Consider the following 22,741-nt stretch of genomic DNA (forward strand, 5'->3'; position numbering starts at 1 on the left):
ATCCTCGTCATTTCCAATGGCATTTCCAGGCCCGTTGATACTTGCTATTTGTATAATGAACAAGGTCCAGTTTCCACCTGTTTAAGGAGTAAATTGCGAGAGCAGAGCCTCCCTCGGATCCTATTAAAGGTTTTTTCCTCCTTCGTCCATTCACAAGAGCCAATTTTGCAGCGCGATTCAGAGCTCAGACTCGGTAGTGAAAAAAAAAGAAGCAGCAGCTCTTTCACTTTTAGCCACTAAAGCACTGCGTGGAACCTGGTTTTGTGTTTTTTTTCCCCTCGAAATAAAAGAGCGGATTAAAGGAGGAAAGAAAAGACTCTGCTTGAGCAGAGGTATAGCAAGCAAATAAAAAGGGGCTCTTTTAAAAAGCGGTGCGTAAAAAAAAGAAAAGTTTGCTGGAATCCAGAGTTTTGTGCGCTCGCTACAATGACCAGTCTCCCTCTCGTCTTTTCTTCACGAGGACCTGCTTGAATTCATTTGTTTGCAGACGATTTTACCTGAAACTCACAACAAATTGCTTTTTCAGATTGCGTCATTGAGGGTTTTTTTTTGTTGTTTTTTTTCATCAGAAGTTCTTTTAGTGTTTTCAAGCTTTGAACACAGCCTCGTATTATATATATATATATATATATATATATATATATATATATATATATATATATATATATATATATATATATATATATAAAACGTGTTTAGGTCAAGTCACTTTCGATTCATTTCAATTCGTTTCTTCTGTAGGGTTAATTTTTTTTCATTTCTATTTTAGTAGTTGGCATAATTTATGCCGTTGAAATATGACTAATTTTCCTCCGCAAATGACACCATTAAGTCTATTTAACTTAATGGTATTTGTTTGTAGTAATTGTGCATTTAGCATTACTCCAGTGGAGCCTTTAAACAGCGTAACGATTCCGTGAACTATGAAATATTATTGCTCTTGATCTTATCAGGTAGGACGAACACCAGCGCTGAAAATGTGTTCTAAAAAAGTAATAAGAAATAAAAAATTCCAACATATGTGTTACCCATTTTTTGTACGTGTTGTGAATCTGTGCGGTGCTGAGAGAGAGAGAGAAAGAGAGAGAGAGAGAGAGAGAGAGAGAGAGAGAGTATGTGACCGCTCCCGCACCTGCAGCCTTTAAGCGGCCTCCACTCACTGCACTCATATGCTAATGATCCGCCTCTAATTTGAGTTTATTCAGACGCAATTACCGGCTTGTCCACACAATAAACATTGATCCTATTGCTGTAAACTGGACTCAGCACTCCGCGTTAACACGAGCTGACAGGCACATGCGCAGTTACAACAGAAAAACTTTATATGATAACGACGCGTTTATTTAAGTGGAAGAAATTATATTTCAAAAGCCATCCAGATAGCATACAGTCACTTGATGACTATATATGTCATCAAGTCATCAAGTGACTGTATGCTATCTGAATAGCTTTTGAAATTTTGTTATTATAAATATATTATAAATAGTGCTGTTATTTTCATTATTATTATTATTATTATTATTATTATTATTATTATTATTATTATTATGAATATTTTGTAACATTCACTAACGTTGTAAAGACACTACATTTTTTTCATTATATTAATACCACCTTTGTGTAATACATGAGATTTTTTTTACATTTGCTATTTAGTGTCTCTCTCTCTCTCTCTCTCTCTCTCTCTCTCTCTCTCTCAACACTTATAATTTATACTATAATACTATATAGTCTATTATTGTTCATTCAAGTTGGAAATATGTAAGTATGTAGAAAATATGGAAATCTCTCTCTCTCTCTCTCTCTCTCTCTCTCTCTCTCTCTCTCTCTCTCTCTCTCTCTCTCTGAGAATCCTCTAAATGAATCGAATAGTGGAATGTTGTGTTATATAAACTTGTTGGACTGGACATGTAAGGGACAATCCTGAGCTACAGCTGTTATAGCTAAATCTACCTAAGTGGACAACATCTTGAAGTAGGCGGAAGCTTCATGTGTCACGTCAGGGATCCTTATAAAGACAAGTTTAGAAAAGTCTTTTCAACCCATCTGTTCATGCTAGAGGAGTAAATGAGCCCCAGCCACACAAACCGTTATTTAACACACGCCTCGCAGATGCAACTCCCAGCCATTAAAAAAATGCTCATAACATAGCTGTTCAGTGTTATCGATCCACTAATTGCAACTATAACAGATATTTTAAATTGAAATATGTGTTATGACATCTGGAGGCCAGTCTGTGAACACCATCATGCTGTGTTGCTGTTGGGTTTATATTTGTGCAATATTTGTTCCCTTTTCTTAGCGTGTGACAAAATCATGAACTCATGATAATCTGTCTCTCATTTGCTCTAAAGATACTGAAGTGTTTCACATAAACACTGTTGTGGATTTCAGATAGCATAATTACCAATCTCAAGAAGGTGAAAACAGGCTTTGTCATAATAGAGAGAAAGAGGAGAGGGGTGTGTGTGTGTGTGTGAGTTGAGAACATGCCTTGGCTGGGCAACATGAACACACACCCACACACACTGATTGTCTATTAATGAATGGCTGAACAACATCTACGGTTCTCACGGGTTGAACCCGAGTCCTCCTAATTACAACCTGAAGCTTGAGACAGCGATCTTGCGTGCCAGTAGAGGTGCGAGAATGCAAGACGTGACGTGCGAACCTGTCACTGTAGCTACTCACCTTTTTCTCCAGGGGGAAATTTTCCTTGTCTTCTGTATAAGGGATGATTTGAGATGGATTCTTTATATCATATCATGCCAAGGACTAGAATTATGGACATTATCTAAATTCAACAAGATTTCCAACTTTTACTTCAGTATATGTTTATAAATCCAAAATATACCTGCTATGTAGTGAACTAGTCTTTTGAGAGGTATTTACTAAACTGGGCTTGGGTAGAGTAGAAAAGGCGTACACATGAGGATACCATCCTAATAACAAAGGAAGATACAGATCGTTGCCCTTTTTAAGGAGTGTGTACGATATGTGTGAAACCTACACCATTTTTCCATAAGGGTTTTCATATAAATGTAGTCATGTGATTGATTATTACAAATGTGAGACTTCTGGTTTTAGTGAGACATCTTTCCATGATACAATACAATATAATATGATAAAATACAATATAATATGTCACAGTACATTACGTTACGATACATTATGATGTGACACGACACGTTACAACGTGTTACGATACAATATATGATATTATGTGATACAATAAGACATGTAATGTTACAATGTGCTGTTATACTTTATGTAATATAAAATGTTATGTGATACATTATGTTATGTAACTTTGGTTCACATGGCACTGATTCGAAACTTGATGATAGCGATGAATACAATAAAATACGACAGATTAACTTCGGATCAACTTTTTGTAGTATCTGTTGTTTAACTGTTTATTCGTGAATGAGGACTATTTTAAAAGTATCACAGTTATTGTTAAATCATCTCACCAGATTTTTTGACATCTAAATTCTAATATGAATTATCAATGAATGTATCAGTCTGAATAGTCAAACAGTAATAGAGTGTTACAGCCCAAGCCACCATCTTTTTTCCCAGCTTTAACCCATTGTAATTTGAGTCACATCAGGAAAATGACCCAATTAGTCGTTTTGGTAATGTTTAAAATGTTTAAAAATAATAAGATAGTAATAAGATCATGGTGAAATCAAGCATTTATTTAATTGGAGTCCAGTGCTTGCTTTTTCAAAAGTAGTGCATTCTGATGGATTTTGCTTTACCGCTGCGATCAGGGGGAAAAAAGTTTTTGCACACTAAGCAGCAATAAACTAGTGCACTGCAAAAATAGATCTCTGAGTCCTTTTGTCAGCCGGGACTTTTGTCCTGAAACCTGCCTGCGTTTCCTAAGCCTGCCAGTTTTTCTCAGCTTCACTCCCCATCATGCTCTCTCTCTCTCTCTCTCTCTCTCTCTCTCTCTCTCTCTCTCTCTCTCTCGCCACACACTAGCTGTCATTTCAGTTCTCTTCAGCTCACACACTCACTCACACTCATGCAGATCTATACACCTTGGCACTGAGTCACTTAATTCTTAGCTCATGTTTTTTTCTCGTTTGTGCGTGAAGTGTAGAGTGTCTTGCGACCCTCGCCACACATTCTGTCAGCTGCCTGCTCTCTTTGCTCTTTTCTGCTTTTAAACTGTCTTTTAGCCCACCTTTCTTTCCTCTTCTTCGTTTTTTACCCCCCCCGCCTTTCTCCAGCCTTTCAATTAGCAAGCATTCCTGCCACTTCTGCTCAGCCTCCCTTTTTTCTTTATCTCACTCTATTTTTCTGACCCTGGCCCGAGAGCAGGAGGTTCTCCATAATGTTAGTTCTGAATACTGGAGGCTTTCCCAAAAGCGAAAGGAGGCTCCGACGCACCTTTGATGCTTGAAGCAAAAGGGCCTCAACAGGGTTTTCTTTTCTCCCAGGACAATAGTGAGGATGGCAGACAGAGAGAGGTTGGGGCAACCTGTGCGCCCCCACGATCACAGCCTCTCATCTGTCCACTGAATTAGATCTGAACCACAAAATGGGCAAAGGGATGTCCCCTCTGGTCCTGAAAAGACCTTGTTTGGTCTCTCAGGCTGCTTTTGGACAGGGCGTGGACAGAACATGTCCAGTCTGCACATTAACAAGTGCTGGAGGCTAGAGAAACAGGTGCATTTTAAATGAGGGGCACGATTACATTTGCATAATGCTGCTGTGGAGCACATAACCTGAATGCGCTCAAGGGTTTGATTATCCACTTTGAAAAGAAGAGAAGCATATTTGTTTGTCGTTACGCCTTAAGTTAACAGACAGTGGAAAAACTTTCGTTCAGTGACGAAGAAGAGAAGACGTAAGGATTAAACACACACTGAGGCTGTTTTTCTTATGAATCATTTGTTGATTTCATTTTTTCCCTTCATTCTGTTTAGCAATCACAACTAAATCTCAGATATCTTAATAGTATCTATTTGATATTTCCATAATATCAGGCTTGTATTCACTGAATTCTGACTAATAGACAGCCATTTTGAGCATTTTTAAGGATATCATTTGGGTCTCTTATTTAAGCTTAATTTGAAGCCACATTTCATTCATTTGTCTTTTTGTAGGCAAAACCACAATGAGTTCTATCAAAGTTTAAACTCAAGCAAGGAATTCAGATGTGGAGCACGGTGCAGAGATCTAAAAACCTTATTACAATAAAAATCTTATTGTTCTATGCTTAAAACTAGCTAACATAACGCAACTCCTGAAGCTATCCAGGCACTAAGACTAAGTTTCAACAATAACCACGCTACTCCACCCAGTGAGATAGGAACCTTGAACGACACACTTACTACACCATCTGCCTCCAGAATGGCTTTATTTATCAGCATTATGTTTTCCGTATGTCCCCACAGATCAGCCAGACAATTATTATCCTTGCTTCAGCTCTGTTATTACCACAACAAAGGACACTGGAACAGTTTGAGTTGCTAGCTCATAACACAATTTTATTAATGTGTTGTGTTCTGGGAAAACCAGTCAGTTATGGGTTTGGCTGAATTCTGGTGAAATAGACATAAAAAAAATCTGATTTTTTTGACAACCTGTCATTTTTTTGTCCTGTAGCATACTTTAAAACTGCTTTTGACAAAAATTGTGGAAATCTTTGATTTAATTTTCCTTGTCTTTAGAAATGCAGTGGAAAAAAGTCTGCTAAACACGTCCAAAAGGAGGCAAAATGCTTTCGAGTCTATTACGTTCAGTTAAAATCAAATACCGGCTGTCCAACTTTCAATTTCTGGATAAAATGCATTTTATTTTATTTCAGAAAAAGTTTTCTGAAGAATATATATTCAGAAAAAAATCACAAATTTCAAATGTGATCAAATCTATTACATAACACGACCCCTGCTTATCTGCCAGAGCACTTTTGATTAAAGAGAGAAGCAGATCATCTGATTATTATTTTCATCTCTCTGTCTGTCTGTCCCGAGGATGGAACACAGCATAAGATTGCTTTCAACAGTAAGCTATTCGTTTATGGAAGGGGGGATAATTATGCACAGATAAGAAGGTAGGCATTAAATAAAACACACCAAAGAGGCTTTGAGGCGCTCTGATTTAAGCGATCCGACTTCTACCTGGTTATATACCATTGGCGTCTATGAGCAGGGCATCGGCATCCCTTGTAGCTCTACCTCCCCCCACTTTTAACACAAGCTGTTGAGTAAACATTCATCAAGGTGAGAGCAGCACAGTGTATCACTGCGTTTTGACATCCATCAGACCTCGGCAGGTGACGATACTCTCTGCCGACTCGGAAATGAAGTGTAAGTCGAAACGCGACATGGGCACACAGACATAATCTTATGCTACTTTTTCCGTGTATTTGTTTTCCTCAATTTCTACATTTCATTTGCCTATCACATCTGCTCAGAGGTCGCATGCTGCGTTTGATGTTTGGGGCTCAGGGCCCCGGCCCCCACAACTCGCCACCCTCCGAACCCCCCCACCCCCTGCATGCATCGCAAGTATGGACCTGGAGCTGACTCACGCTGTGCTGGTCAATTGGAGAATCTTTTATTTGCAGTCTGTTATCATTTCCATTTCCTAACCTGATTGGAGCTTAAAAGCCACAGCAGCACAGATCGTGACTGACTAAATCTCCTCGTCTATTAATCTGTCGCCAGGCACTCTGCCGAGCAAAATTGCTGCACCGTGACGGGATTTATGAGCAAATTAAACGTATGATATCCGAGCCGGCCCTCGTGGCACTCTCGTTCAGAGAGATTGTCATGATTTTCTTTCGCTTTCCTGTTTTGATTGCCCAGAAAATCAGAACGAGAGCGGTGTTTTGCGAGGGCTTATGCTACTAGAACTAGGTCACAGCGGCACACCACGGGTAACTTATTCCAACAATGAGCCTCTCTCATTAGTCTTTCTCTGCCCTGTGCCCTGGTGCTCAAGAACAGGCAAAATTGGGTCTGTGAGCCAAGGCTTTAAATAGATGAAATGTCTCCTCTCTCTCTCTCTTTCTCTCTCTCTCTCTCTCTCTTTCTCTCTCTCTCTCTCTCTCTCTCTCTCCCTCTCTCTCTCTCTCTCTCAGGTGCTGCAGTGCTCCAGGGGTGTCAGATGGAGCACTTTTAACTTCATTATGCTACACAATGCGAATCGGTTGGTGTCCAATTGCTAGTGGGTAACTAAAGGAACTTGTCTATGTAGCTCTGGAAAGCATTACCAAAGGGAAATTGCTGTGCTGCACTATATCAGGAGCCACTCATCACAAGAGTCGGTGCGAAACACTTGACTATTTAAAGTTCTGCTATAAAACTATGAAATGTTTTGACAATTGTAGTGTCATTTAGCCCTTGCAGTACGTAAATGATATTGTTTATCAGTAACAAACACTGAACCTAAAAAATCTATAAAAATGCACTTTTTAAACAGCTACATCGGCTCTGAGGCTTTTCTCTTAACTAAGCAACAAGGTTGAGCAAGTTCACTAACTGTGGCTAATTAGTGTCCATGCTAATAGAACGAGGATGAGTTATTGTTAAGTCGTTAATTCATCTTGTTTCGGTTCCAAGCTTAAAGTGATCTCATTGGTCTGTCTCACAATGGAGAACGTACTCTTGTTCTCATTTCTATTTAAGAAATTCGACTTGTGACTGATGGAATATTTTAGAGGGGTGCATGAGTTTAGGTCACAGGGTTGAAAGAGTAAAGAAAATTGACATTTTTCATATCGTAAAATGGACGAATCATAATGGTACAGTGTGTAGTTTAAGTGGAGCTGTAGATTGTAGGGCTTTTTTATTGTTGCAATTTATTTATATAAAACCTAAGCTTAAACATTTTTAAGCTTCTTTGGGTCGGTCTGATTGACACCTAAATATTTAGACCTTGTTGAGATATTGTTCTTGTGTTCATGTCAGACTTTTCTTATTTTTGTTTTTCTAGTCCTCTTCCCTAACAGGAAGGATTTGTGTTTTTTTTTTGACCTTTATATGAATGAATTAAGTCTTCCCATCCTCCTTGCGTTTATAGGGCATCGCTCAGTCTAATCCCTCCTCCCCTTTGTTCATCTTCAGGATGGGTGGATGGATTTGCTTCTGAAATGATAGGAGAACAATTACAATCTGTGTGAGGTGATCTGTGAGTGAAGCCGGGAGTGTATCATCTTTATCTATTCTTCTAATCTGCTAGCAAAACTGGCTTTAATCCCGCTGTCCAAACTTCAGGATTCCTTACGGGTGAAGTGTTGATCATAAAGGTGTTGCGTAGACATTGGGCTTGTAATTTGGTAGATTTTATATATACCACATTACATCATCTAGTGCCATCTAAAAAATATAATTATTATTATACTACATATATGTTTTAGATGGCACTGGATGATCTGAAAATAATTTGTAGGAACGGTATGTACTCGCTAATCGAGATGTAAGATGCAGATTAATAAAGCACAAAATGACATGAAAACATAAATATATTGTCCATATTAGTCAAAGTATATTATAATATAGTCAATTTTGCATTTATAAAATATCTACTAACTCATTAAAAAAAAAAGGCCGTTCCAGATGTCTTGCAGTACCAGAGATACTGTGATTATTGATTTTGTCAAATAAATATAAACACTACCTTTTAACACCCCAAACAAGTTAAATACAATGTAAGCAATTCATTTGGCATACAGTCAGGAAAACAAAAAAATGAACAAACCAAAATTCCAAAGGAGACTATGCACAATTATGCACCATTCATCTATTTACAATACACAAAGAAGAAGCGCCGTACACGTTTGTATTGAACAGGGACACAACAGGGCATACGTTTCCTAACCATCTGACGCAAAACATCGCTTACAAGTAGTACGCCATATTGCTTTGAAACATTTAGGACATTATTACTTGTAAAACACCAATTTCAATTCGATTCCCCCCTCCTTGTTTGTTAGCACAATCTTCTGATCAACATTAAATATAGATTTTTTTTTCTCATCTCATATCAGTAATTATCATTGGCCCCAGTTATTAATAGTACAACTCTAAAGTAAAAATTATTAAGGAAGCCTGACGAACGGAGTACATGCATCGCTTAGGTGGACTACACCAAACACGGCCGCTTCAAACCGCGCCTAGTCTTCTTCATCGCTGTCCTTCATGGAGATGCCCTGCATTCCTCCGTCCCTCACAGACGCCGTGGCCTCCTCCAACATAAGCCTGTTCTTTACTGTCTCGTACATCTTGCTGTTCAGTGTAGAGTCTAAGACGCCTTGTAGACGGAAGTCGCGGTATTTTTTCTGAAGAGGGACGGAGAGATTTGGTCAGGGTAAAAATAACACTTCATTTCTGGCAATTTGAAAACACACACATTTTGTCCCATTCACTCAAATATCTTGATAATATCACGGTAATGAAATTTACGAAATTGAACCCCAGCAACAACATAAAGTAAGGATGGAATGAATGTCATTTTATCACCTTATTATTAGTTCATAATATGAATGGAAAAAGCATTTCTTCTCATATTATTTCACATTCCGTGTTTGAATTTAATAATAGGAATTTAATACTGTTCCACTTTTAGCATGAAAAAAACCCCAGAAATGTCTAGCACCATCTGTTTTACCCAAAAATTAAAAAAACGGATTAATCAAACTATAGCTTATTGTGAACAGTACACTATGAATGCACACAAACTATAAACTAATTTCTATTAATATTATTGGAATAAAAGCTCCAAATTAAGTACAACTACTTAATATTTTAGAAGTTAAATGGACTTGTTATTTTCACTCTGTTCTACATAAATAACTAACCTTAAGCAAATTAAATCTGTAATACATTCAAGCTTCAGTTTAGTTGCCTGACTATATTAATTATACAGTGAAATTCTTGAGATAGAAAATGTAGCCTGAAACCAGCATTAATCTATGTTTTTGGGAATCCTGTTTGTATGAACAGTGTGTAGTTGTGGATGTCTTTCGGCTTTACGCAACTGAGGAAGACCTGTCATGTCGTACTACAAGGTCCTGATCTTTCTGCTACAAAGAGATCACACAGTAAGATTTAACAGCAGAGAGTTTTTAATAGAGGGAAGAGCAAATTAAGCATATTTACCATTTATGTCCTATGAAAAGAAATCAAAATAGATGTAGATATGGGCACTGGATCATTTCAGTTTACTACCAGTTAATATTACTTGTACTAGAACATCCAGAAGTAACAGTACTTTATTAATGTACTAACTGCTATGATTTATTTGTCAAAAAAGCCAAAACTAAAAACCAGACTAACAGATAAGACTTTTTATGTTGCCGACTAGTCCTGGCAGTTTATGGGCTTAAATCCAGTTTCCATTTTCAGCAGGTATTCTTTCTAAAATTCCATTCATCCATGTAATCATCAATTCAGGTATTTTTAAGTTTTTATTTTTTCATGTGTGATTAAGTGGAACTGTACACGGTTAGATTGCATAGCGTAGATTGCATAGCCTTAGGATAAAATTTTATTTATATCAAGTTTAGCGTGTTTCAAAATAGGGATTGGTTAGATTTGAAGAGTGAAAATATACCTTTAAAATTTCCACTGAACATAGGGGATACAAACATTTACACAGAGCTATATCTATTACATATATATTACCTTTACAATACGAATGAGGATTTTCAGCTGGTACAGGTGAAGCTGCAGGTCCATGCGATCTGTTAGCCAGGTACCCAGTAGGTTCATCGTGCTAGTGTACCATTGCTGAAACACAAATATAGTTTTTTCCAAGACACACAAACAAGGACATGCTGCCACATATCTGAGCAAGACAAGCAGTTTAAGTAGGTAAAATACAGAAAGGGATTAGATATTTTTTATTTGTTTGTTTCTAGTTTTTAAGTTCTAGTCAATGGATCAGCTTGAATCATTCACTAATATTGTCTGGTATAACCAAGTACACAAGCACCCATGTGAGCATATGCCATAAACAATTGGCATAAACATTTGACCCATAAGCAATCCTGGATTAAAGTCAGTCAGTTCCTTAAACAGTGTGAGTTCTAAAGCTAAACCCAGTAACAAAGTTTAATCAACTCTTGAAACACTCTGGGCCAAAGCTTCATTAGACTCTTGAACAACTCTGGATAGAAGCTTTAGTTTTTTTGACCAAAGACAACCCTGGACCAAAGATTCAGCAAACGTAAACAAACCTGTTCTAAACATTCAGCAAACTTACTCTGGTTTGCTGAGTTTTAGTATTAGGTGACATAAACAACCCCTGGGTGATGCTTCAGCTAACTCTTTAGCATTCCTGGATCAAATCTTCAAGCAGAGAAGAACTTTTCCTTTTAGCAAATTACTAATTGACACCATGTAAGCCCACAATCTGTCTCTGCTGCTCGTCTTCACAGAGTGAGAGAGATGCTCAGTCTGCCATCAGCCCCTGTTAGCATGCACTCATCACTCTCCACTCCTCTTGTTTCACCAGAGGAAAGGCAGACATTGTCCCTACTTTACCCAAATAACTGCCCTTCTATCCCCTCATCTTATCGCTGAAAACTGCTGAACACAAGGCGACTATTAAACAGCGAGCGCTTTTGGCTTTTTGGGTTGCAGATGTTGGACTGTGGGGTGGAACCTAATTGAATGGTTGTGATTGAGATAAACCATTGATAAGAGTCCTAACACTAAGGTTAAAGAGAAAAAAAAAAGCTGTTTTGTGTGTGGGGGAAAACAAATTTTAAAAAAGGATAGAATTTTGTGAGCATAGGGGAGGACATACAGAGGCCACTGGCCTTGATCAATAAACCTCTATCTTTGGAGGCTTGGAGATCATTTCCAAGGCAAATGCAACTAAGAAATTTAACCCAGTTGAATTTGGGCTCAAGATGTCCAAGGACAGAGTTTTTTGGCCCCATGGTTTCCAAAGCCACCAGTGGATATGTTTCACTGCACAAAAAAACAAACAAAAAAGCCCCAGAAATCTTAAAACATAAAACTGGAACTTTTCTTCTATATTGGCCACAGGTTCAGTAGCAGACAGAAGTTTCAGACAATGATTTGTGGTATTTCTGTACATTTGATCAGTGTGCTACTTTAAGGTTTAGGATCAAAATACCACATGGAACCAATAAAATAGGGTAAACTGACAACAGTAAGCAACATTGTGCTTTTTATATGTTCAAAATTTTACATTTCCTTAACTATAACAACATAGTGTTTGTAGAGTAATGTACAGTAGTCAAGAATGACATTTATTTATTTACTTGCCATTGGCTTTTGACTGCATGGAGTTTTTGGTATGTCGATAAATCAGTCATGTTAAATTCACTTTGTCACCTTTGTCAGTGATCAGTTGAACCAAGTTTGCCAATTGTAAATATCATTAATAAAACCTGTTTAGTTATGTTAGTAAATGTTAGTTATCCCAACAACCAATCAAGAGAACAATGGCAATCCAAGAACCTGAGCTCAATAACACATTCCTGATTGCTTCAGTGAGAATTTGTTCTTCACAAGATGGTTGAAATGAAGCCAGAACATGAAACTATTTTAGATGACTGAAGGTTTACGTGGGTTATCTAGGTGCTTAGCATTTTCAGAAGAACCATGTAAAATCTTTGACAGGTCAAGTACAATCTCCTAGTGTTCATGTTTCTAGTCAAGAATTGAACCTCATCTGTGCCTGGTTCCATGGCTTGCAATGATGGTGATATTTTACAAGAAGTGGTGACATAAAGAGGTTGAGGATCTGAAGGAGGTTTGGTGGTGTGTCGGGGGCTCTGTGGTGTCTTCGTCGTGGTGTGTGTGGGAGTCAGGGCTCGGCGTTAATCTGGGAGTGCTGTGTGCCTGTGAACGCTCGGGCAGCCGGTCCGTGATAGACCCCCACAGAGAGGCCAGGCCTGGACAACTTCACAACTCACACATGCTCTCTCTCTTTCTCTCTCTCTCCATCTCCCTCTGCCTCTATCACACACTCTGTCTTCCCCTTTCATGGGATTGATCTTCATCTTGTGTGTTCTTTACCTATTCTACTATATTCTTAGGTACCTTCACCATGGATACACTGGCAAAATGTTCTTAGAAAACATGACAGAGTAATGTCACCAAATGATCTATCTATCTATCTATCTATCTATCTATCTATCTATCTATCTATCTATCTATCTATCTATCTATCTATCTATCTATCTATCTATCATTACTTCCACAGATATACATAATAGGCATCATTTTGAAGTTTAATTCATAGATGAATGGTTTGAAATGTAAAAAATAATTACACACACCAAGGCAAGCAAGTGCAAAATCAGGCCTGGTCTGGCTTGCAAAATGAACAGTGCTAGTTGTGGCACTTTGTTCTGCTATGACGAAAGGAACAGAAGTCTCTCTCAGAGGGCATTATATACAGGGCATTATGTACCACTTTTTGAATATGAAGCAGCAGGAAGCTGGCAGCGTCTGCCAGCCAAAACAAGTGTATCGTGCCTCTGAATACGTAATGAAATGGATATGGAAAAAAAACCTGTGATCATCTAATGAGTTCCATCTGATATTAGGATTTCTGTGTGTACTTGTGTGTGTGTTAGGCATTTCCAAAATGTGCACACACATGAACATCTGCAGGCCCCCCACACCTCTTGAAGGGAGTGTTGAATGGTTGTGCGACCTCCTGCCCCCTGCAAAACTACACATACATGCACCAGAAAAACACCCAGTTTTCAAGCGAGCCTGCGTTCACACTCCGATCTTTGACATGTTCCAGGAAGCCATGGTGCCTAGTGGGGGGCAACAAACAGAATTCAGCGCAAGGCTGCCTGCCCCCCACAACCATCCAATACACACACAGGCACACATGTAGGCTACTTTTACTAACACTAAGCACACCTGAATCTAGGCAGCAGGAGTCGGTGGGGATTGGGATCAGGCCTTTCTTTGTGTTTCCAAAAAAATAAAATCCCTCTTTTGTAGTAAAAGCAGGAATTTTTTAGGGTGGAGGAGACTCAGTGGGGGGGTACAGGAGGATTACAAGCAACCTGCGACTCTGCCTCTTTCTGCCCTTACTGGTGGTAATGCGTGCGTTTGAATGAGTTAGTGTGTGTATGTGTGAGTATGAGTTTAGTGCGTGTGTCTGAGTGAGGCCTGCTCTCTTCGGCCGACGCCGCTCAAGAAGCTCTCCCGCTGGGACCCAGCTGTGTCTGCAATTAGCGGGAGGGAAGGAATGAAGATTGCCGCTAGCGTTGATGCTAATGTGTAATGACAGGTTGCCGGAAAGATTGAGACTGAAAGACTGACTCAGAATTCCATGTCCTTGTAAAACAGAGCTCCTTGCCTCCTGAATGATTACAAATCTTCATACACGAAACCTGGGTGAGAGAGAACCAAGGAGCGAAGCTCAAACACATCTTCTTTTCGTCCACCATATTTTTGTAGTCACTGAGCTCAAGCTCGGAGCTGAATCAGGCCCCCCGGTGCGGAGGACTCTTTAAAACTGACTACAAGACATTATGCTCTTAGGACAAAGGGACGGGCTAATCCTACCTGCTCGCTGTTCACAGCCGCTGTTGGCCTATTATTGTGTGCTTTCTGGCCCCTGAGAGGAGGTCCATTGACGAGGGAACTCAATTACCATGGTAACTCACACCGACGAGCTCACGTCTCTCTCTCTCTCTCTCTCTCTCTCTCTCTCTCTCTCTCTCTCTCTCTCTCTCTCTCTCTATCAGCACAGTGGGACCTCCTGACCCAGAGGAAAACTTTTCACAGGAAACACACGACCCCAAACATGTTCCTCTATTGCACCATTGTGTTAGCACTCAAATTCAGCCTCTCTTCTTTCTCATTTCTTTTTTTTTCTTTTGCACATTCTCCATCCCTCCTTTCTCTCTCTTTCTATCCGCAGAAAGAGGTCCCCCTGAATGGTGGGAGTGAAGAAAAGTTTTAGGCTCAGCAAGCTTGCGAGGTTCAAACCGCTTTTGATTGAGCGGCGCGCACAAAGTGGAGGTTTGCATGCCTCGTTGGAGCCTTAAGTGCAACAAGCCTCCAATGTTTCTGCTCAAGCTAGCGCTAAGTCTGTAAAGGGCCGCTTAATCTTTTCGGCACACAGGCAAGCTGAGAAAAAAAACAGGACAAACAGTTTAATTTATAAAGCCTTTTGTTATTTTAACAAGCATTTAAAAAGGAGCACTTTTTCGTTTTTTTTTATTTGAAAATGTGTCACCACGGTTTTTTAGCTTTTTGATCTATAGCGCTGGATGGAAAAAAGGGGGAAAAAACCCTCTACTGTTGGACCTCCAGTGGACTCTGTTCTTATGCACAAGAGCCTGTTCACTAAATGGATAACAGTATGCAAACAGAGCTCTCTTCACCAAAACATGCTCGGAGAGAGAGAACGAGCTTGTTGGGATGAACTAAACGCTGGGAATTATAGCCCACGTCCGTGTCATTGAGTAAACATACAATGAGCAAAAAAGGGGAGCGAGAGAGAAAAAAGGGATGGAAAGAAAGAAGGAAGGGAGGAGGGGGCTGTGAGTAAGGAGCTGTGAGCAAAGTGCTCACAAAGGAACGCTTAGAGGCGGATTGAGACGCAGCAGAATGAGGAGCGCAACACTTCTGGGGCTCGGTCTTGAATGGGGTCGGGAGGGGCGAAAGGGGGGGCAAAATGGAATAAGCCAGCAAGCACTTGAGAATCCCGCAGAGCACCTGAATGGGCCGAGGGAGGGCGGGGGGTGGAGGGGGTGAGCCGAAGGTGAATGGCCTGCCTTTTGGGACCAATTTGTCTCTTTTCTCCCTCCGATTCCCCCTGCCTCCGTGCTGACAGATGTACAAAGGCGGACCCGCGCTGAGACTCTCGTATACGCGCACCCGCTAGCAGCTGTCACTCCTGTCAGACGAGTTAATCAAACAAATACCACCATACTTGTGTTAACATCATGGAGAGAAAGAGAGAGAGAGAGAGTGAGACAGAGAGAGCAAAGTGGTTGCTAAATTTACTGTTTACAGATCCAAAATGACCCAAATAATGCAACCACACAAATATATATTTTCTTGTCATACAAAATTAGTGTCTATTTGCAATGTAGAATTAACTCACCAGGTCTACACTCCACATGCTGAGAGCTGGAGTTTTAAAAAAAAAAACCCAGCTCCTGTAATTATTGGTAACCTAAGCAGCTTACGGCAGCAGCGCCTCCTCCACTACGAACGAACAATAACCTGTTGGTTCTCTACCTGTTTTAGTCTTTTTTTAAATTCATTTTTATATACATTTTCATCCAGTATTTTCCTTATTAAGTTTTGCTAAGGTTCTTTATTAAAAACACGAGTATGGGGTGAAAAACAGAAATCACAACATCTTTGTGATGAGATGATTGTAATGCTGTTAAAGGTTTGAACCGCTCTCATTTTTAAGGCAACATATTACTGTATGTCTCTTACCAGCTGAGGACATTTTTGGCTTTGGACGTTATTATTTATGAATTTTGAGTAACTACTTCAGCCTTAACTTCAACAACTCCAGAGATCATGACCTCTAGACCGAGTGGTCAGGTGGTTCTCTGTCTCTGGTTATTTGATTAAACCGCTCGTTCGGGTCAGCAGGTCATGAGCCCAACTGCAAAGTGGTAGCAGACAGTGAAATGGTATAGCTGGGCAAAAAAATCCAACAACAAGCAGTAGCACGATAGCATCTACTTCAGCTACTACCAAGGTCATCAGAAATACTCTGAATCAATCAATGCCAGCCGGCTGTAATCCCACCCCCTAGAAAGGCAGATTAAGGGTATAATTGACCCGTGTAATCCGATGGCATATCTGTGGATGCCTGAGTCTCTGAGCTGAGCTCAAGGGCTCACACACACTCAGGGATTTTTTTAATCAATGATCTCCAAGCTCAGCCTGAATCAGACAGATGAGCGCTCATTTTAATCCCAGTTTCTTCAGCCACTCTTTAAAAGGACTAGCAAAAATAACAGAGGGCAAAATAAATGAATTCCCTCACCCCTTGCTTTACATCATTGCTGTTTCCCAAGTTCCTGTAGCTTCAGCATGAAGTCGAGGAGTTAGATATGCTCCTAGCTATAAGCCTCAGGCATTATTAAATGACTGTTAAAACTTTAAATAACCTTTCACTCCATGTCGGATCTCCATCACATCGGAATAATAAAATGCTGTTGATTACCTGTCATGTGACCTATCCAGTTACAACAGACCACTTTATACCACAGCGCTGTTGAATTCTCAGTTTCTAATTGGAAAGAAAGCTGTCGATTCAGGTTCTATAACTTCAGAGTGACGTTCCGAATCTTTCTACCACGTTATCATTTCTATAGCAGCATCTCTTTCACAGGTACCTGACATAAGCTAAGTATAATAATAATAATAAAAATAATAATAATAATAATAAATTTGTGTTATTTAGTATTGATAAGTGTGTAATTGTTGCAACAGAAAGTTTTCCTGTAACTTTTGTAACAGTCAGTATGTTTTTCTGCCACAGGAAAGTGTTCAGGATTTGACGCTTTGGTGTTTTTTTTTGTTTTTTCTCTTTTTTTAAAAGCAAGAGAAAAAGATCTAGTGATAACTTGTTTCACAGATGTTCAATAACATTAACTGTAATGATGAGGAATATACAACTAATCAAATTTGTTTTGGTAAAAGAATCACATCACCGTATAATTGGTTATTTTCCTATAACAGCACAACATCAGTGTTTGGTTCCTTTCATTATGTTCCACATTTCTCACTGTCTATTCGGCACATTTAAACGTCAGTGCCCGAAACATTAATGATCCTTAAACTGTTCTGTACCTGGTGTTGTGTTTACCACACATGCTCATATGGCCTTTCCAAAAAAAATACTATTATAAAATAGGAGAAAGGACGGCACTGAGCGTAATCGTATTGTGCTGGTGAGAAATCCTCATCCTTGACCCCAATTAACCTCCGCCGAACACACTCCATGTCTGCTTCGGTACGGCTTCCAGTCTGATCTTAACATCCAGATAGATCAGACCCTCCCACTAGGAAGACTAGTAGGGAATTAGAGAAACAAAAATAGAAAAACATTGAACCAAAAGCAAAGCTAAGAATCAAAGGGCCAGTCAAACATTAGTGTCCAGGGTGATCTAATGCTTTGGCGAAAACCTGATAGATGAGCGGAAATAAAAAGAAAATGAAAGTGGTTTGTTAGTAAGAACATCATGAGCTCTCAATGAAATGGCAGAAATGAGAATCGTAACACATAAATGCATAACCACAATCTGTACCAAACAGGACATTTAACAGTATACCGAATAAGGAATAAAACACATGAGCATGCACTGTTACAGGAAAATAATCCAAGATGGTGTGGTGTGTCAGGAAGCCGAGAAACTGCTACACAACCTTAAATATATTGTTTTCATATAAAAGCATCTATGGTACTTTTTATCCATTTATATTTACACTTAATATCGCAGAGAACCTGCAAAAGGCTTTTGCAAAACGAAGCACCTGTAGACATTAATTTATGGCCCCAACGACTGCCCTTTGACTTCTGTTAAGTGATATAGAGTTAAAAAACCCCAGAGTAACCCTTTAATTGTAATTCATAAGATGTGATCAAAGTAAAAAGAAAAGACAAACACGCTCTAAAAATATTAAGAAGTAAGATGGTGATATAGCTGTAAGAAGGAAGATGGTTTGTGTGTGTGTATGTGTGTGTGTGTGTGTTTTAGATTGCTTGGCCTGTTTGTTGCGATCTCTGTTGGCATAGCCACTTCAGCAGGTGGGGAAAGGAGCCAAACGTGTGCCCTGCATACCCATCTGGGGTCAGAGGGGGGCCTGGGGGGCCCGGAGTGGGGGTGGGCATGAGATGGGGTGGAGGACTGGAGTGGAAAAGATGGCTGGATGTCTGCGAATGCATGTATGAGGGGAATTCTCCAAGGAGGCGGGTCATGCTAGTAGATGTACACAGGAAGATTAGTCGACTCTGAATCATGCCACTCGAGATAATGTGATAAAAACAACTCAACAGGAAGGATAAGTTCCACTTTGATTCAGGTGGAGAGAGAGAAAGAGAGGGAGAGGGGGAGAGAGAGTGGGGGGGAACAAAACAAAACAAAGGAAATGCAATGAGACAGGCACAGCGAGAGGGAAACAAAGAAGGGATGTGAATATAAGGAGTGATTTCTCTTTTAGGTTTTTTTTCCTGCTTTGCAGACACACATTGCAATACATAAGCAAAGTCCGAGGCATTTTTCAGGAGGCAGAGCAGATTGTTCAGAGCAGAATAAAGAGGAGAACACTGAGCGAATCTCAGACAGGTTTCAACAGAGAGGAAGAAAATGTTACACAATTAGGGATGCATCGATTATGATGGCGATATCAGATATGAATCTGATAGCGTGCTGCTTTAGTGCTGATGCCACATGATGCTAATCCTAGAGTACGCTGCTGCACTAATGAACAGAGAAAACATCTGAAACGAAAAACTCACCAAAAAGTGTTCATCTCTAGCGCCAAGCACAGGCTCGACAAAGAAAACGTATTTTCTGGATTTAAAGCTGATCTGTGACAATGTCTTTTATTAAAAGTGCAATACAAAAACATTTTATTAAATTATCCAGTAGAGATTATGATATATCAGTGTCCTGATAAATGATAGGCTTTCTCTAACATTAAAAATGCAATAAATTATAATAATTTAAATAAATAAAATCACTTAATAATTTTAATAATAATGATAAGAAGAAGAAGGAGAAGCTCTGATGGAAGTTTATGGTTTGATTTTTGGTTTGAAACGAATTTGTCATTTCTTTTTCAACGTATCAACAATCAGCAGACAAACTTTCTCATTTTTATTTTTTATTTTTATTTTTTAATCTCTTTTAGTTTTAAATGCAGCAGTGTTTCTTTCCTAGCAAACCTTTATGTCATGACATGTATCATATATTGATATTTGATATGTCAGTATATAAACCAGGAACAGACAAACAAAGGTAGATCATTTGTTCAGTCATGTTCCTGACTGACTGATACTCGTCTTGGTATCAGTATTGGTCATGTACGCCTTCTCGGTCTAAAAAAAAATCATATCGATGCATCCCTAATAAAAACACAGCCAGGAGACTCAAACTCATGTCAGCATCCACAGCCACAATGAGCTAACCTTAGATCATGTTCCTCTGTGTGTATATTTGTACCGATATTGAAATCCACACACCGTCTCAGAGCAGCCTTTTTGTTGTTAAGCGCTGACCTAAGAACAGCGCTCCTGCTCTTAACCGAACAAGCAGGTTTAAAGTAAACACGGCTGCACCCGACAAACCGGTCCGCACGCATGACAAAGGATTAGGAGCAGGAGGACGGCTCTGGTCATCGTTTCAGACAGTGTTCTCGGTGCTCTCCCGCCCTCCGTCCCTCCCTCCTCGTTTAACTCTTTCTTTCTCTTCCTTTAAGCCCTTAAGACAATAAGCCACAGGTCTGGAGGGTTTCTCTTTCTCTTTCTCCATCCCTTGCCATGTCCTTCCTTAACTGAAGATTTACCCAGGGGCAGAAAATGAGGAAGCACCCTTGACCTATTGTCTGAAGATCTCTTTCTATTCACTGGTCATTTTTTCTCTTCTGAATAACCACAATGTACTTCTTTTGATTGTCTGATATACATTGTTTATTCTAATATGTAAATGGTTTAGCTACAAATCATATATACATCATTACTGCTAGTCTAGTCTAGTCTAGTTTAGTCTAGTTTAGTTCAGTTAAGCTGAGTTTAGTAGTTGAAATTTGCTTCATTATTCTTGCACTGGATCCCAAGCTTATGTCATGTATAGACATGAAGCTCTGTGAACAGCGGGAACTTTAGTTTGTAGCTACTAGGCTAATAAGCTGTAGTTCAGCTCCATGCTACCAGTTAATCTGTTTGTCTGTAGCTCCATGCTACCATTAATCTGTCTGTTAATTTTTTAAGTAATAAAGTAGATAAAAAAATCATTTGTGCTACATCGCACATCGTTTTCCCTTCAGTAAACTGCCTTTTTGGTTGGTCTAAGATGGCAGCTTTTTCTTGAAATAAGCAATCCATCGTTTTTAGTTTTCAGAGTCTCCCGTATCATTTGTTGTAAATGTTAAAATCTGCCTATATTTGGCCGGAATCCAAACGAGCAAAACTGCCTGTGTTGTTTTTCTCTCACCTGTGAGTCAGAGCGACATTAGGCGATGGTGGGCGTATGGGAGCTTGTGTATGCAGAAGATGGCAAATAGCTCCTTACTCTGATTGTGTTATGCTGCCCTGTGAGGTATCACTTTGAATAGAACTCTGAGATTTCACGTGTCTCAGACTCTCTCCTCTTTCTAATTACTTATCATTTCTTTAACTCCAGAGCTCCAGTGCAAAACTAAAGAAGCAAACATAAGCCTCTTGTGGACTACATTCAGGTTGAGCGGAAAACAGCGTACTTTTTGCGAACATTTGTTTTAAATCTCATTTATAATAATGACTCTGGTCATATTCGTATTCTGATTGAAGAACTGACACTATAATTTTCCCCAAAACATATCACTCTGAAAGGTGAACAGAGAAACAAGCAAAGTTACAAAAATTTTCCAGAGAGCAGCAGACCAGAGAGAAAAGGGTTAAAGAGCAAACAGAGCCGTAAGAACACACAGAGCAAAAGGGAGGGGAAAATAAAAGCTGCGGACTCGGTCAAAGAGCAAAGAGACACTTAAAAAGGCAGCAGCTTTAAAGAACAAGGGGATGAGAGGAAGAGGAAGCAGAAGACGTAGGTCTCAAAACGTGACCTATCCCTCCTATCTGGTTGTCCTGTCACATTTTGAAGGCCCTCCTCCTCTTTAGATATATTTTTTCCCTTGAGGAGGAGATGAGGCAGCATTTACTTACATCAAATAATCTTTCTATGTACATCTCCTCATTGACCTTATCCCGCAAGATGTCCTGAGAGTGGCGGACGAACGTCACATAGGCGTCGGCTACATCCATGCTGGGTTTCTACAAAACACACAAAGAAAGGGACGTGGAATAAATCCATTTAATGTAACAATAATAATAATAACAATAGCAAAAACCGTAATAAGTGTTTGGGTTCAATTGAATGAGCTGTCATGATCTGTGAAAAAAAAAAAGAACAAAGTAGTATTAGCAATTACGAATAAAATATGACTCTCGAAGTGCTAAGAGAAACGAGGACAACGCAAGACGGTGAACTCTTTTGTTTGCTTCGTCTTCACGCTAAATGAAATGTCTCCGTTCTGCCAGCGGGCATCAGAAGGTCATCAGAATTGGTAATTGTCAGTCGCTGCAAATTGAACTTACTTCACACCTCAGCAGATACTTTCGAGGGTGCAAATGAGCACTCGGTGCGTTTTTTAATGCGTAATTTTATTTTGTGCATTAAGCAAACAATTACCATGGAAACACAAAGCTCTTTCACCCTTAGGGTACGAGAGAGAAAGAAAAAGAGAGAGAGAGAGAGAGAGCATGAGGGAGAGAAAGAGAGAGAGAAAGAGAGAAAGAGAGAGCACATTGACAGGAATTGTTTTGCGCCCTGAACGTGTTGGCAGTTATAGGAAGCGCTGTGATGCGATACTGAATGCAGGATGTAACAAGTCGGACCCCACGGCAGCCTCATGACACACGCTTTTGTTGCACAACACATACATTGCACTGTCTGTTAGCAGAGAGCGACAGAAAGATAGAGAGAGAGAGAGAGAGAGAGAGAGAAAGAGATGGAGAGAGGGCCACATAGACGGCCACG

The 22,741-nt window shown here is 39.6% G+C and overlaps 2 protein-coding genes across 8 annotated transcripts in view; one reads left to right on the forward strand and one right to left on the reverse strand.

The window, feature by feature from the left end:
- cep15 (centrosomal protein 15) overlaps positions 1–22,741 on the forward strand; it is a 46,685-nt gene that overhangs the window by 14,528 nt on the left and 9,416 nt on the right. The window lies entirely within an intron of this gene.
- cadpsa (Ca2+-dependent activator protein for secretion a) overlaps positions 8,478–22,741 on the reverse strand; it is a 93,061-nt gene continuing 78,797 nt past the window's right edge. For all 6 annotated transcript variants that reach the window (XM_060857774.1, XM_060857772.1, XM_060857773.1 and 3 more), the window contains 3 exons: positions 21,868–21,975; positions 10,647–10,751; positions 8,478–9,301 (listed from right to left, as the gene is read on the reverse strand). In XM_060857774.1, the coding sequence (XP_060713757.1) occupies positions 9,137–9,301; positions 10,647–10,751; positions 21,868–21,975 (378 nt within the window). In that variant the 3' untranslated portion in view covers positions 8,478–9,136. The remainder of the gene's footprint in view (positions 9,302–10,646; positions 10,752–21,867; positions 21,976–22,741) is intronic.

Source organism: Tachysurus vachellii, chromosome 22, assembly GCF_030014155.1.
Source record: "Tachysurus vachellii isolate PV-2020 chromosome 22, HZAU_Pvac_v1, whole genome shotgun sequence".
In the NCBI taxonomy this organism is placed as follows: Eukaryota; Metazoa; Chordata; class Actinopteri; order Siluriformes; family Bagridae; genus Tachysurus; species Tachysurus vachellii.